This window comes from Thyridium curvatum (assembly GCF_004353045.1).
Source record: "Thyridium curvatum strain D216 chromosome Unknown NODE_109_length_111707_cov_65.997051, whole genome shotgun sequence".
Taxonomy (NCBI): domain Eukaryota; kingdom Fungi; phylum Ascomycota; class Sordariomycetes; order Thyridiales; family Thyridiaceae; genus Thyridium; species Thyridium curvatum.
In genome coordinates this window covers 55714-70269 of record NW_022156864.1, presented here as the reverse complement: position 1 = coordinate 70269, position 14556 = coordinate 55714, and the positions used below count along the sequence as shown (strand labels likewise).

Sequence of the window (14556 nt, the reverse complement as noted above, 5' to 3'; positions counted from 1 at the left end):
CGGCAATGCCTCATTCTCGTGTCCTGCCAAAACTTACAACTCACCAAGCGATCCCTCCGGTTGACAGTGCCCAGAGTAAATACATGTACTGTTGTGCAGAACCCACAAGATCGAGATAGGATTGTTCACATATGACTCCCATTTCTCAAGATGATTCATTGGTAGAGTTATACTTAGGTGAGTGGACGCCTTTTGTTGCGATGGTCAATCGGCCGCCGGTGATTGGGTTCATACCCCCAGCCCTTTTGACGTCACCCACACACACCCAACCTTCCGATCGCGGACCCCTCCGACTTGCCCCGCCTCACCTCGGGGGCGCGCGACCGACACCGATTTCTCGGCCATTGCCCGTCCACGTATGCGTCAGTTAGTCCGAATCATCATTTGAACCACTTCAACAAGTCATCATCGAGAAGGTGGTGTTGTATCGGGGCTTTGTCTTCTTGGTCCCTTCAACTGGACCTCCTCTACATTGTTTCACACTACCACGGGCCTCCAGACAGACACAGACAAACAGTAGACAGCCACTCCATTGAGTCACAGGCCGCCATCATGGGGACACGAATCGAGACAATTGCTCTGCAAGAGCCATCTTTAGGACATGAGCCAGATCAGGAAGTCTCGCGCCCCGAAATGAGCGACGAGAGCATCCGGCCAGCTGATGCAAGAAACCGCGATTCAAGCAGGGCTAGGCTGTCCGCTCTCGCGGGCAATGCCGTACTGCAACTGCCCATCTGGGGTAAGGGTTCAAGCGGACATTTGTGTGCTCTCAGTGCATCATGCTCATCATCGCGTGAATAAACAGGCTTTGCTATGAGTTACGGCGTTTTCCAGGAGTACTATTCCTCAAACTGGACCTTCGCCGGGAATCGGGATGTCACTGGTATCATTGGCACCACGTCCAACGGTGTCATGTATCTCTCCATGCCGATCCTCTTCGCCATGTTCACCAGAAGATGGGCGCATAAGCGCCAACTCGCCGCACTCTGCGGCGTCGCCCTGACATGCCTAAGCTTTCTCTTGGCCTCCTTCAGTAGCCATGTATGGCATCTGGTTGCGACCCAGGGTGTGCTCTCAGCCCTTGGCTGCGCTCTCGTCTACAGTCCCACAACTCTGTCTCTGGGTGAGTGGTACAGCACAAAGAACCGGGCAGTCGCATACGGCATCGTTCTGTCGAGCAAGAACATAGTGGGATCCACATGCCCATTCCTCCTACGAGCGCTTCTGGACCGCTACGGATTCCGCATGGCCATGGTGTCGTGGATGGCAATCACGGCGGGCACAGGTCTTGCTGCCATCTTTCTGGTTACGACACCCTCTACCACTGTGGCTCAAACTCGTACCAGCCACCCGTCGACGCGTAAAATACCCTGGCACTTCTTGAAACACCAGACCTTCTACATTTATACGGTGGCGATCGTTCTGCAGAGCTCAGGCTACGGTATCCCGCAGACGTACCTCAACACCTATGCCCACGACGTGACCCTGCTGTCGCAGACAACGGCGACTTTGATGCTAACCATATTCAATCTTCCCGGAATCATGTCGTCTTCCTTTTTCGGATATCTCAGCGACAACCCTCACTTCAGGCTTTCCGCATCGACAGTGACTTTCATCTCCGCCACCAGCTCGGCCGTGTCTGCCTTCTTGTTCTGGGGTCTCACGTCGCCGGGGAGCCTGGGACTTCTCATCATGTTCTCGATGACCTTTGGGTTCTTCGCTGGCGGGTATAGCGCAACGTGGGGAGGCGTGATCAACGAGATGGAGAGCGAGGCCGCGGAGAGAAACGAAGCGATTGATACAGGCATGGTTTACGGTCTGCTCAATGGCGCCAGGGGCGTCGGGTATGTAAGTGGCGGTCTCGTCGGTGTGCCCCTGTTGAAGGCTGGAAGCCTTGGGGCTGCTGGGAAGTTTGGCTACGGCACTATCTACGGGCCGTTGATCATATTCACAGGCCTCTCGTCAATGTTTGGTGGCTGGGGGATGTTATGGAGGTGCAAAGGGCGATTTCAGCGCCGAAGCAGATAACTAGGCCGACGGGGTACCCCTGTACACCACATTCACGTTACCTGTAGCGTTAGATGTGAGGAAGAGGAAGTAATGTCATTATTCATTGTTGGTTGCGTGCGTCAAGCAAGGGATTCGTGTACCTCAGTTCCTGCAGAAAGACTTCTGAATCTCGGACCTTCTTGGCTTCCTCGGATTCTTTCCACCTTGCAAATCTGACCACTACTTTGAGATCGACGTTGTGTTGCTCCGCGGGCATATACATCCACCGCTGCTCGTCGCCGTTCCAGCTGCGACCGGGCATGTATGCTTCGAGCATGTAATAGTTGTCGCGGTGAAAGGGGAAGTCCAGGGTTGGTGGCCCACTGGCCTCTAGGAATTGGTCGGTTTCCGCGGCTTCGTCCCCTTTGCTCAGCTTGAACCGTCTTCGCTGATTCCCTTTGTTCTGTGCATGGCGATGGATGGACCGTACAGTGTTGTTGAGTTGTATCTGTAGGATATGTGCATACAGTAATCGGTCAGCCAAAGCTTCTCGGACGAGAGCAGCATGGCTGGAGAGAAGGGTGTGGTTCCACTCTGGAGATTTACCCCTGGGAATGATGGGGAGAGCATTGCCTTGATCAAGATCCCCCTGCCAGTGGGCAAAATCCAATACTAGGCATAGAGAGTTCCACCGCAAAAGGCATGTGAGGCAGGTGCAGATAAGGGTGGGATCCGGCAGCGGTACGTGCTGGTACGGGCGTTTGTGGATGGCCATGATGTCCTCGCGGGCGACCAGTTGCAAGTCTCCGTGCAGCTCGGGATCCACATCTGCCAGAAGCACTGGGAGGCGGAAGCACCTTTCGAGGATCCGGTAGCGTCGCTTGATGATGGCGTTTGCTATGTTATCTCGCTCTCGATGAACAAAGTCCCGCATGTTGCGGTTGACGGCGGAGAATCTGACAACATCGCCCGGGTGAAGCATTGAAAGCATCAAGACCAATAGCTCGTAGGGCAGATTCAAGATAGCGCCCGAGCGTGACGCTGCCCGCGCTGCCCTGCTCTGCTGCCGCCTTCGTTGTCGCTCGCTTCGTTTTGAGTGCAGTGACAAGTCGGCGGTGAGGTCGACCAGCTCCTCTTCATCGGTGTCGTCATCCCTGTGGCGTCGCGCAGCTGCGCTGCGAGGCATCGCGCCTTGCAACGTGTGTGCGTGTGTGTGCTGGAGATACCGGAGCGGCCGTGTCGTCGGTGACGTCGCAGGCGGAACGATTGAATTCAGCGCGGCGATGAAGAGTAAGGCGCGAGGATGCGTAACCGCCCACCCCGCAGCCAAGCAAGACGATTGGACGGTCTGGAATCGGCAATGCTGATGAAGCGGGCGCAAGAGACCTTCACCAATATGCTTAGGTTCCTGTACTCGCCTTCGGCGCACACGATGCTCCCCTCGGGGTGGGGAGAAGGAGGCCCGGGACTCGATATGGTTCAGTGCTGTCTTGCAGCTCGTTCCCACAGTCTATCTGCGCGCTACGTCAGTGAACAGCAACGCCGAGTGTGGGGCTAAAGAGACACTTGCAGCATTCGCCACCATATTTCAGACCCAGCAACGTGGTCCCGTGCTGGCCCATACAGAAATCGTAGCATGTCTTGACAGTTACGGCGCTATAGTCGACCTGTGTGGCAGAAGTGAGCGCGCCCTCGGTGCAGCATCCGAGGTAGAACAAGCCGGACGGCAGAGGCGGTGGCCCGCCCGAATGGTAACCCCTAAATTGTCTCGCGTGTGTGGAGTTTTCAAGGCAACAGACCTGTTTTGCCTCAGTTTGTTTATGCGCGGGCACGATGAACAGTGGAAAGAGCAGCACCTTATGCTCTCCTCATGACGAGCCTGTGGTCCAAGAAAAGATCAGCTATCTGCGGCAAGCAGGCAGTCCGGAGGGTCAGCTCATCGACGCCATCTGGGCCGAGGACATTGATCGGTGCCGTCAAGTGCTCGAAACACACCCGAATCTCGTAAACGATGATTTATACCACCGTACCAAGGAAGCTTTCCACCGTGGCGGCGTGGCAGACGACTACGAGGCCATCCGTGGCCGGCTCACACATCCCCTGGCTTTGGTGCTGGAGCTGCCCAGCTTCAAAGAAGGGAACCGTGAGCAGCGCAGTCCCTCCCCGGCCTGTATCGCCATCGCGGAGATGCTAGTCGACATGGGGGCCAGGTTCGCGGCGAAGGGCCCGGGTGAAAGATCGATATTAGAGGCGTGTTTGAATTATGACAGCCCGGAAGCTCTTCGACTGCTGGTGCGTGCGGGGGCCAACATTCTCGCTGACGAGGTGAACGATCACGGTTGCGGCTTTCTACATGCTGCAGCTGCTCGTGGTGCTTCTGGAGCCGTCAAGCTTCTCCTAGACAGCGGGTGGTCAGCAAACGTCTTTGACCATGGATAGCTTGGCAACACACCACTCTATTACGCGGCCGGAGCTGGCCGTCTCGAGGTTGTCAAACTCCTGCTCAGTCGTGGCGCCATAGCAAGCCTGGAGATTGAAAACTCTTTGGACCTTACCCCTCTGCTTTCTGCGTTGCTATGGGGCTCGGAATGATAATGTTAAACAAGTGTAGTACCGGAATGACGGACCTGGGCCTTGTCATTGAGATCCTCCTCCGCCATGGTGCCAAGCAGACCCAGGCCGCGCTTGAGATTGGCATCAAACATGGACTCGACCTACTCCCGCTCAAGCTCCTGGTTGAGCATGGTGCGGATGCTCGCCTTGTTGAGCCTTTCCTGGAGAAGCACGCCAACGCCCATCACCTCGGAGGGGCCAAAGTCACGCTGCTTCACGAAAGCTCGATGTACTGGCAAGAAGCAAGTGTTGGCGCCTTGATAGAGCTCGGGGTGCTGGCCGACTCCTGTGATGAATACGGACGAGAGCCCCTGCACTGGGCTGTGGCCAGGTGTCTGGGGCACACGTATCCGAGCGAATGCCCTGATGTCTGTCTCACGCGGACGGAGCTACCCGAGCAGTTTCTGACTGCCACGATCACACAGCTTCTGCGGCACAAAGGCAACCCAAACAAGCAAGACCAGTTCGGGAGGACACCTGTTCATTACGCCGCTCGCAGTAAACTCTACGGTGCATTCGGTCTACTCCTGGAGCATGGGGGCTCGGCAAGTCTGCAAATCGCGGATTCGATCGGCCAGACCCCGCTGCACCACCTGACCACACCAGTCATCGGCGACTGGAGACTTTTGTACGAGACCCTCAACGAAGAGCATCTCGTCGGCATGCTGTCCGCGTACCAGTACGATGTCGACCAGAAGGACAGCTCCGGGAGTACCCCGCTGCACATCGCCGCGAGGCAAGGCAGTCCCGTGCTCGTGGCGCTGGTGCTCGGCCTTGGTGCCGACCCCGGTGTGCGTGATGCCCATGGGCAGACAGCCTTACATCACGCCGCCCTCAGACCAGCATGGCAAGATGCAGAAGAACTGAATGACTGGTAACACCAGCAACAGCATGATGGTGATATTAGGGCTGCAAATATAAAGAAGCTGCTGATTGCAGCTGGTACGCCTATCTATAACCAGGATGATACTGGACGTACGGCAGATGATATTGAAGCGGCAGAGGCAGAACGTATCCGCTGTAAGAGGGAGAAGCATCAGATGTGGCTCGAGCAGAATCGCCCGAAGCATACCGGGATGGGGCGGGGAGTCTGGAGACCCGGGATGAAGCCATGGGAGTTCGGAGCATTCAGAGGCCGATCGCAACCAGAATGAATACCTATTTTGGTAGCCTTGATAGTCTACTGTACTGAAGGGCCTAGTATGTTGGCAAGGTGCCGTAAAACAGCGCCCGAGTGCGCTTTCAAGTACTTGAGAGCATGAGTCTTCAGCTAGATTCAGGTTGCAGAGGCCTTGGCCTACCGTAGATATTGAACTGATAATCTCTGGAACTATTTTGCTAAGACACATTCGTGTACCTCTGTTTTGTCGGAAACTAATCGCTCCAAGATGAAGCTCTCATAAAGAGTATGCGAGGCATCGCACCTTGCAACGTGCGTCCGTGTGTGTGCTGGACCGGAGTGGCCGTTGCTATTTAAAGAGTCACCTATCACACGTTGCTAGGTAGAGAAGGGAAAGCTTAATTCTGTGCCATGACGCATGTAAAACAAAGCGGAGGGTCTTTTCTCCGCTCAACGCGTGCCCCCACACCTTGTAGGAGCTGATATTAGAGCTGACTAACCAAGTTATCGGACGGTTGATGCCGCGACACAGACGGACGGTCTTCCATCATAGGACATTGTAAGGGACCTTCCATAGTTGAGAACAAGAAGATGCACCTTCATGGGAAGGAAAGCGAGCTCTTTATGAATTGCGGGCTTCAACCTCTCGGCACCTCGACAGCGATAGACGGCCTTGTTGGCAAACTCCGAGACCAAGAATGTTGGGCAGGCCTATTAGGCTTATTGATGACACCAGCCAAAAGGCATAGATGCCTAGGTGAAAAAAACTCAGGGCGGATGGCAATCAAGGAAGATGTTGATAGCTCTCAGCTCGAAGGTCAACGGTTCAGTATCCAGAGTGCACCGCCATGAAAAGAGCTGCAAGCGACACACATGTACGACCCCAACCGACGTACGAAACTATTCCACCCCATACAGGTGGGTTGAAGTGCTCCCTGCGTGAGCCAAAACTAGGCGATCGGGAGGATCCACGTGCACAGGCGGCTGTAGTGTGCAGCCCAAGAATGACACAATCTTGAGGGTCTCCAATCAACATTGATATCTAGGTGTGGTGGCTATGGCCGCTACGTTTACAGGCTTGATTTGCTAGTGCTGAGAGACGCCTAAAGATTTATTTTCTAAATTCGTAGCAGGGATCACGATAGTCGAGTTGGCATGCAAATGCTTGTTCGGTTTTCGATGAGAATCCAACACCTCCGCAGTAATGAATAAGGCCAAGTTGTTTTGTCGGATCAAGAAAACGTACCTGGAGCATGGATTGACTTATGTGCAGTTTTGCGTGTGGCGAAAGTATTTTCCCCTGGAAAGGGTTAAGGACAGGAGCCTGCCTGACCTGCAAGCTTTTCTGATGAGGCAACTTCCCGACGAATGCCAGAACTATTCGGATGCTTGTTCTTTTTCTTCTATCAAAGTTCCGAGTCAAGATTCTTTCTTGCCCAGAGCTCAGGGTCGATTCGTCTTGACCAAAGATCAAGAGCCTGCGCTCAAGCAAGTATCATGCTGAAGTGAAGGTCGTTCCCACCTGCGGCGTGAATCCGTCGTTGTGCTCAACAGCCATGTAGATCTCCACGGTATAGATGGCCTAAATTCTATGGACCTTGTGCGTCTCCGAACTAAAGTGCCGTCAGCGGACTAGCGACGGAGCGTGTAGCTTCCGGCCTGACAGTGATGGCTTTAATTGACTGCTTTCCATCTCGGACGCCCCTCAAGTGCTTAGTGTGGGGCTTTCAAAGGAGAGCAGAGGTGTGAACAAGCTTTAGCTTTGGTGGCTTGGAATTCTAAGCCTAAAGTCAATGATGCTAAGACGCATACAATCTTACATCATTCCCAAAATACCACCGGAACGAGTCAAACCCGATGACAAGACCTCTCGATCTAACCTGTCTCAAATTGGTTGCCCCTCACCACAGTCAAAACAAAGCCGCCGTCATTCCAGTGCAACCTTACCTAGTGCCGGAACCCTAACTTCCCAGCCTTGGGAGGATGGTAGCACCATACTAGTCAGTCCGGGGACAAGGCCTAGTCTCCAAAAGTCAAACCACAAGCGCGCTCTGCATCTGGAATCTTGGGATCGCCCACCCCGACAACCAGTCAGGTGAAGAAGGTCATAGGCCAGGAGGATGCTTTGGGTGCCGAGAGGCTCAATACATAAAGAGGGGGGTTGCCTGGGTTGTTCTTCGGAATCTTGGCTCTTGACAGTCTCATAGCGTCAGCGCCCCGAAGACTCAATCACGAGAACTCTCTTACGAAATACAATCCTAACACTCAAAACCGTACACTGTTCTCCTCTAGAAACATGGTCTCCTTTCTACTTACCGCCATGGCACTGGCCAGCACTGCCTTTGCACTGCCGCCTGTTGTCCGCGACTTTGGCCCGCCTACGACTGATGGATTTCCCAACCCGAACCCGCAGCAGCTCCTTGCCATCGAGCAACGCGCGGACGGCATGGCACCAAATGGGCCCCTGCCAAGTAAGGTTGCCAGCAGCACGATCACCGCTTTGCAGCTCATTGCATTCAATGAGAACTTTGAGGTTGCCTTTTTCTCGTCCTTGTTGGGAAATATCACGAGCAAGGTACCCGGATACGAGGACAAGGATGGGTCCATGGCTAAGATCATTGATACCATTTTAGCGGTAAGTCGCATTGTCCTCATCTGCATCTTGATGATCCTCGGAATCTTGCAGACTGACAGGATGGTGCGTTTAGCAAGAGGAACTTCACGCTCTTGGCGTCATCCAGGTCCTCCAGCACTACAATCAATTTGCACCTATGCCATGCCGCTACCAGTTTCCCGTCACCAACATCGACGATGCCATCCAGCTTGCTGAAACCTTCACCGCTGTCGTGCTTGGCACTCTCCAGGATGCGGTCCAAGGGTTCGCTAAGGGTGGTGACGATGCATTTGTTCGCCTCTTCGCCTCGGTCATTGGTCAGGAGGGCGAACAGAACGGTTTCTACCGTTTTCTCGGTGGCGCCAAACCCAGCGAGTCGCCCTTCTTGACAACTAGCGTCGCTTCTTTCGCCTGGACCGCTCTACAGCAGTTCGTTGTCCCCGGAAGCTGCCCATTCGACCTGAATGCCATCCCGATTCCCCTGCACGCTCCTCTGATGCTACAAAACGCCAAGGTTGAGGCGAAGGACCAGGTCCTGACCTTCACGGCAGATCTAAGCAACGTCCAGGCCGCCCAGGCCTACGTCGGCAAGACAACATGCCAGCTCTTTATCACCTACTTCAACGGGCAGCTGCTTCCTATCAGCGTTCCCATTTCCAACATTCGCTGGAATGGTGGTCTGATGACCTTTGACGCTCCGTTCCCTTTTACCGAGAACATCATGGAAGGCCTTAGCATCGCGGCCCTGACCTCTGGAAATAACTTTGCGGGTCCTGATGACGTCCCTGCCCAGACATGGGCAGCACCTGCTCTGATCCAGGTCGTTGACAAGTACTAGACGATTTCTTTCCCAGTAAATATTGCCGCTTGACATACAGTATTCCATTTCTATCATGTACCCATAATTTCAATACAAAATTCATCTCAATGTCGTTCTTCATCCTGATTTACATACGTCCAAAGGACACAGCACCGGAATGCGGATGCGAGGAGGATGGGAAACCAGGCAGCCAACTTCTCGTAGAGGATATCTCCACCCGAAGTCGAAACAGCAAATCAGAAACTTCTATCTCCGTGTGACATGATATGAGAGATTAGCCAGTGGACTTCAAGTAGTTCGCCTCATTCGTTCGGCCCCTGTTGCGAGCAAGGATTTTATCGAGTTCCCTGCAACATTGGCTTCAACCATACAGGCTTTCCCCACGATGTATTTAGATATGACAGCATCTCACATGCCTAGAGAGAGTCCTACCACCTAATACCTAATCGGTCTACGCACTATTTCAACAAGGCATAGTCGAAATACTTGGGGGAACTGGTGCATCTACCCCCCCTGGATGAACCATCAAAGCAAGAGGCTACTCGTTACCTTGCTTTTGTGCACGGAGTTTCAAGGCTCCTGACAACCCCAAGGTCTCAGGTGACTGCAGCCGCTGTCTTCCTGGCCCTGTGCAGTGCAAGTAAGCCATTTCAAATATCACTTGAGCAGAAGGACCCTTTTGCGTCAGTTATGTTGTTCTTGTGATTCACCAACCCTAGTGAGAAAAGATGGCGGATCGAGTACCGTACAAGGGCTGAGCTTCCTGCACTCCGTGACTACCCCGAACATCACGGGGGAGGTCTACACACCGTCCAAGCGGCTTTACGTTCTTGTACTTATTTAAGGACTGATAGTTTGGAAGGGACAGTTCCTCTGGACAAGAGAATCAGTCAGAAGTGATGTGAACAGAGACAAGATGCTTATGGGACAATTGTTAATAGATGCATCGTATTCTTCCGGCTACAGAAGTCGCAATTCTATACCAATGCCTATTATCATCCTAAAGTTGCCACTATCCCATTGTTCCCCTGATTAAAAGCCGTTCCTGCCAAGAGCATATTCTGGTGGAATGGTAGGCAATGCCTCAGCACCGTCAAGTATAGCAATGCCCATACCTCCAGCTAGGTGAGTCTCAACGTGGCAATGTAGCAACCAAGCACCTGGGTTGTTGGAATGGTAGCGAATAGCGACCCACATGGCGCCAACAAACTCGGTAATGGCTGTGTCGCGAATGTTGGGGTTCTTGAGATTAAACGAACCAGGCTGCTCCTCGATTGCCTGAGCGACAGACGTATAGTTCCAAACGCCGAGACCACGGCCGATGATCCAAAACTTATTACCATGCTTGTGAATAGCGTGTCCGATTTCCAGCGGCTCATCAGGCAGTGCGCCGACCTGTAAGATGATATCGACCCAACTGCCATTTTTCGTGCGGATCACGAGCTGGTCATCGAGGGCATCGGTTGAGTTGGGGTAGTACAACAAGGGGGTGTAAGCATCGCGATCTGCTTCATATAGTTCCTTGCCTGTCATGGTCCATTTCCATGCGGCACCATGACGACCCATTGTGAGAAGAAACAGTTCGTCACCTTCTTTTTGAGGGATGGCTGGAGGGTTTGCCGGAAAAGGGGGTGTCGGGCTATGGGTATCAAATATGATGACATCCTCAGTCCTGTTCTGGCCACCATAGTTTATGTAACCGTCCTTCTGATCAAACGGGAGAGTGTAGCCGACAGTGTAGTTCGTCAAAGGCTTACCACCCTTGTAACTCAACACGGCATACCCACTCACAATTTGCCCAGCTCCATTATCGGCAAATCGAATGGTGTAGTCAGAGGGGATTTGGTCCAGTTTCACAAGCAGGGCGAGTCGTTGGCCAGGATAAGTACTGATAGCGTGGGCTTTGGTCGGTTCTAAAGGAAAACCCATTAGAGTATTGTAATCGTGATTCCTGCGGCTATCTCAGACTCACCAACGTACTCCCCGTCAACCTCATAGAGCCAAAGCTCATGCTTGTCGATTGAGAACTCAGCAATCCGCAGCGTGGAGGCCATGACGATGTTGATGCTGACCCAACCACCGTGAGACTTCGGGTCGACTTCAATCGTCGACATGGAGCCATTGGCAGCAACGCATCCTGATTGAAGCCCAGGTGGGATATTCTCTGGCTTCCCAGGGAGGAATGGACCTTCTGTGATCTCCACAAACGGCAGACATCTTATTATGGACCCGTAAGCCTCTTTTCTCAAAAGGGGTAGTATTTTGTAATTGCGAAAGGCTCACCCTTTGTCATTGACTTTACCGGGAAGCAAGACCTGCTCAATACCGTATCTCACCATACCTAGTATCTGTTCGTAAGGAGGACAGAATAGGGATCCTCTGCCATTGACGAGCAGACTGTCCATGCAACTAGTCCAAGGTTTAGCATTCAAATTGAAGATCGAATGATGCAACAGCTTACAAGATATCGAGCTCGGACTTTTCCTGAGCCAGCATATACTCCCCTGCAGTGAAGTTGGTCCACTCGGAAAGTACAACCAGAGTTGGATCCTTGGCGGCCGCGGCCATGGCTTTGACCTCGCAGCTCCGATTAGTAATCATGGAAAAGGGGGCGGGTGCGCCCTCTTTTCGCCTAGAAGCCAAGTCAGGAAGCGTCTCCTATAAGGGTGCTGCTTCAATGTTATCTTACCTAATGAAGAGAGCACCGTACAACCCTTCGAGCATGTCCATGCGTGAGTGTGAGTGATACCTGCAGAGAAAGTCTTAGTCATACTCCGGACCTTCTCCAGTATGACATGGACTGACCAGTATGTACCGGGAGGCGTGGCTCTAAATCGGTAGACATAACTCTCGCCTGGTTCGATAGGTTGTTGCGAGAGTCCCGGCATACCGTCAGACCAGGGAGTTCCCGCCATGCTGAGACAGTCAGTTACATAACACGGCAACTCCGGCGGGGATGAGTTTCCATACGAGAGGCCATGCCAGTGAACTGAGGTATTGAATGGTTGGTGATTATTGACTGTTACCTGTCGTGCAACATGAGTTTCAAAAGCAACATGGGGGAATAAGATGTCGTAAGCATACCTCAACCCAATCATCTTCATCAACAATAAGATCAGGGCCCGGGAACCGGCCGTTGACATGTGTTAGAGGCCGCGCATTGCCGTTGGGGTTGCCGATCTCCCAGGTGATATCGAATGTTTTTCTGACAACCTTCCCATATCCGCCAGATCCTGTTTGTGCGTCGCCTCTGTTGGCTACTGCTGGAGATGCGGATATACCTCGAAGAGAGCCGGACAAGGCCAGCAAGACTGTAACAAGGTGAGACATCCTGCACTACAAAACGGTAACCGTAGCCTCTCTGGCAAGATTATGATACATGCACGTTGTTAATCTAGATACGGACATTGTCTGCAGGTTTCCCAGAGTATTTAATAACACACAATCAGTCGCAATTAACATTTTGCCCGCTTCCGATGTCTTAGCGAGCGGGAGACTGCCGATATGCAGACACATGTCCTCAGACCTGGGGTCTCCGCGAGCATCGGATTCCTTGCACATCTGTCTTGCTGTGACTGTTCCCATCTTGTGAGCCACGCTATCTGCTGATTGGCTGGACCGACGTCTTTGCCCGATCGAATCCCGAAATATTGGCGGCTGAGCAGCGCACTAGTAATCCAAAAGCATGTCCTGGTGCATTCGGGAATGTAAAATGTCCCCACACACCTGTTGTTCGGTGCCCGTACTTCTTGCTTATGCGGGCATGCATGCAGAATTGCATCGGGCGCCATTCAAGGCAGATACACTGTCTGGGAACCACGAAATCTGGACTGTCAGTGACAGATTTATTATTCATACGGTTATATGTCTGACATTGTGCTCACTGGATTGTTGGACTGTTTATAAATCACTTTGAGGATTTCCCCCCTGTAATCCAGATCTCTCGCGCATAGCAATTTGGGTTTCTGCGAGATGTCGACTCTTCAAGTCTCAAATCTTTTCCACGTCAATGGGTTGGTGGCCGTTATCACGGGAGGTGGTACTGGTACGTTTTTGCCTAATCTGGCGACACTGAGGACTTCAGTTGAGGACTGATTATTTTGATGCAAAGGGATTGGCTTGATGATGGCTAGGTCTCTAGCACAGAATGGAGCCGCCAAGGTCTACATCATTGGGCGTCGAGAAGACAAGCTCAAAGAAGCGGCTGCTCTTTACCCCGGAATCATCATTCCCCTCCCTGGCGATGTTTGTGATCAAGCCGCCCTGAAGACTATCGCGGAGCGTGTCAGAGCCGAAGTGGGTTACATTAACCTATTGGTGGCAAATGCAGGAAAATCAGGCCCCATGCTGGAGAGTCTTAAGCCACGGTACACTCTGTCGGACTTTGTCAATCTGGCATGGTCCTCTCCTATGGCTGACTTCAATGACGTCTACGGACTCAACTGCACGGCTCTATACTATACTATCATTGCATTCCTCGAGCTCTTGGATGCCGGCAACAAGAAAGGGAATTACAGTGGTGGCAAGAGCCAGGTCATTGCAACGGCATCCACAGCAAGCTTTTTGCGCAACCCCCGAGCTGGATTCGCCTACCTTAGCAGTAAAGCTGCCGTGATAAGCTTGGTAAAATGTTTCTCGACATTCTGCATTCCCTGGGGTATCCGGTTCAATGCTATTGCAGCAGGATGTAAGACTTCTAGCTTGCGGCCCCTTGATCTTAACTGCTTACTGAGTTTATGTTTCAGTATTCCCCTCAGAGTCGTCTGAAATCCTGTTCAAACAGTACATTATTGACAAGACCAAGACCTTGTTTCAGGAGGGTGTATTCTCCAGGGCGTATCAGCCTGCAGAGCGTGCCGGATCAGAGGAGGATATGGGTGGTTTGATGCTATACATGTCGAGCCGCGCTGGTGCTTTCTTGAACGGTAGCATTATGGTCGTAGACGGAGGCAAGCTTGCAACCATGCCCGCAACGTACTAAATTATTTGGATTAGGAAGCTACCTATGCAATGCCACAAGTCCATTCCATGACAGTCACTCGCTCTTTTCTCCAACTGAGACTGAGAAGTGCAATGTTATTCTTCTTAATTTTTCTTGAGGGCAATGAGATGCGAAAAGAAGTGAAATCGCTGCCTTGTCTTTGAAGCCACCAAGGTCTAATACAATATCATGAAGCTTCATAATAACCATCACCCCCTGTTAATCAGGGAATCGTGGGGAATGAACCGCGAGGAACGTTGAGGAGGAACTGGCCAGTACAACTAGCTTAGCTGATAACGATCACGAATAATCCCCGTCTTAAATTTTCGGAATTGCCTTGAACTACCATGGATTTCCCCCATTATCCAGCAAACCAACATTGTAGCCAAGTTATGTGGCGGAATGCCCTTTGACGATGC

The 14556-nt window shown here is 52.4% G+C and overlaps 6 protein-coding genes across 6 annotated transcripts; 4 read left to right on the top strand and 2 right to left on the bottom strand.

Annotated features, from left to right (window-relative positions):
- Window positions 1–552: 552 nt before the first annotated feature.
- E0L32_011537 (uncharacterized protein) lies at window positions 553–2032 on the top strand (the record flags this gene model as incomplete). The annotated part of the gene is made up of 3 exons (XM_031134277.1): window positions 553–739; window positions 806–1848; window positions 1955–2032. The coding sequence occupies 3 exons, from the start codon at window positions 553–555 to the stop codon at window positions 2030–2032; spliced, it is 1308 nt and encodes a 435-aa protein (XP_031000499.1).
- A 78-nt stretch (window positions 2033–2110) lies between these two features.
- E0L32_011536 (uncharacterized protein) lies at window positions 2111–3175 on the bottom strand (the record flags this gene model as incomplete). Its single annotated transcript, XM_031134276.1, has 1 exon — window positions 2111–3175. One exon carries the CDS (start codon window positions 3173–3175, stop codon window positions 2111–2113), a length of 1065 nt encoding a protein of 354 aa, XP_031000498.1.
- Window positions 3176–3822: 647 nt separating this feature from the next.
- E0L32_011535 (uncharacterized protein) lies at window positions 3823–5480 on the top strand (the record flags this gene model as incomplete). The annotated part of the gene is made up of 3 exons (XM_031134275.1): window positions 3823–4199; window positions 4260–4400; window positions 4601–5480. 3 exons carry the CDS (start codon window positions 3823–3825, stop codon window positions 5478–5480), a joined length of 1398 nt encoding a protein of 465 aa, XP_031000497.1.
- Window positions 5481–8018: 2538 nt separating this feature from the next.
- Window positions 8019–9174, top strand: E0L32_011534 (uncharacterized protein; the record flags this gene model as incomplete). The annotated part of the gene is made up of 2 exons (XM_031134274.1): window positions 8019–8357; window positions 8431–9174. 2 exons carry the CDS (start codon window positions 8019–8021, stop codon window positions 9172–9174), a joined length of 1083 nt encoding a protein of 360 aa, XP_031000496.1.
- Window positions 9175–10188: 1014 nt separating this feature from the next.
- On the bottom strand, window positions 10189–12486 carry E0L32_011533 (uncharacterized protein; the record flags this gene model as incomplete). Its single annotated transcript, XM_031134273.1, has 8 exons — window positions 10189–11069; window positions 11129–11373; window positions 11440–11565; window positions 11618–11788; window positions 11846–11905; window positions 11962–12072; window positions 12127–12182; window positions 12241–12486. The coding sequence occupies 8 exons, from the start codon at window positions 12484–12486 to the stop codon at window positions 10189–10191; spliced, it is 1896 nt and encodes a 631-aa protein (XP_031000495.1).
- Window positions 12487–13128: 642 nt separating this feature from the next.
- E0L32_011532 (uncharacterized protein) lies at window positions 13129–14137 on the top strand (the record flags this gene model as incomplete). Its single annotated transcript, XM_031134272.1, has 3 exons — window positions 13129–13201; window positions 13298–13843; window positions 13902–14137. The coding sequence occupies 3 exons, from the start codon at window positions 13129–13131 to the stop codon at window positions 14135–14137; spliced, it is 855 nt and encodes a 284-aa protein (XP_031000494.1).
- Between the last annotated feature and the right edge of the window lie 419 nt (window positions 14138–14556).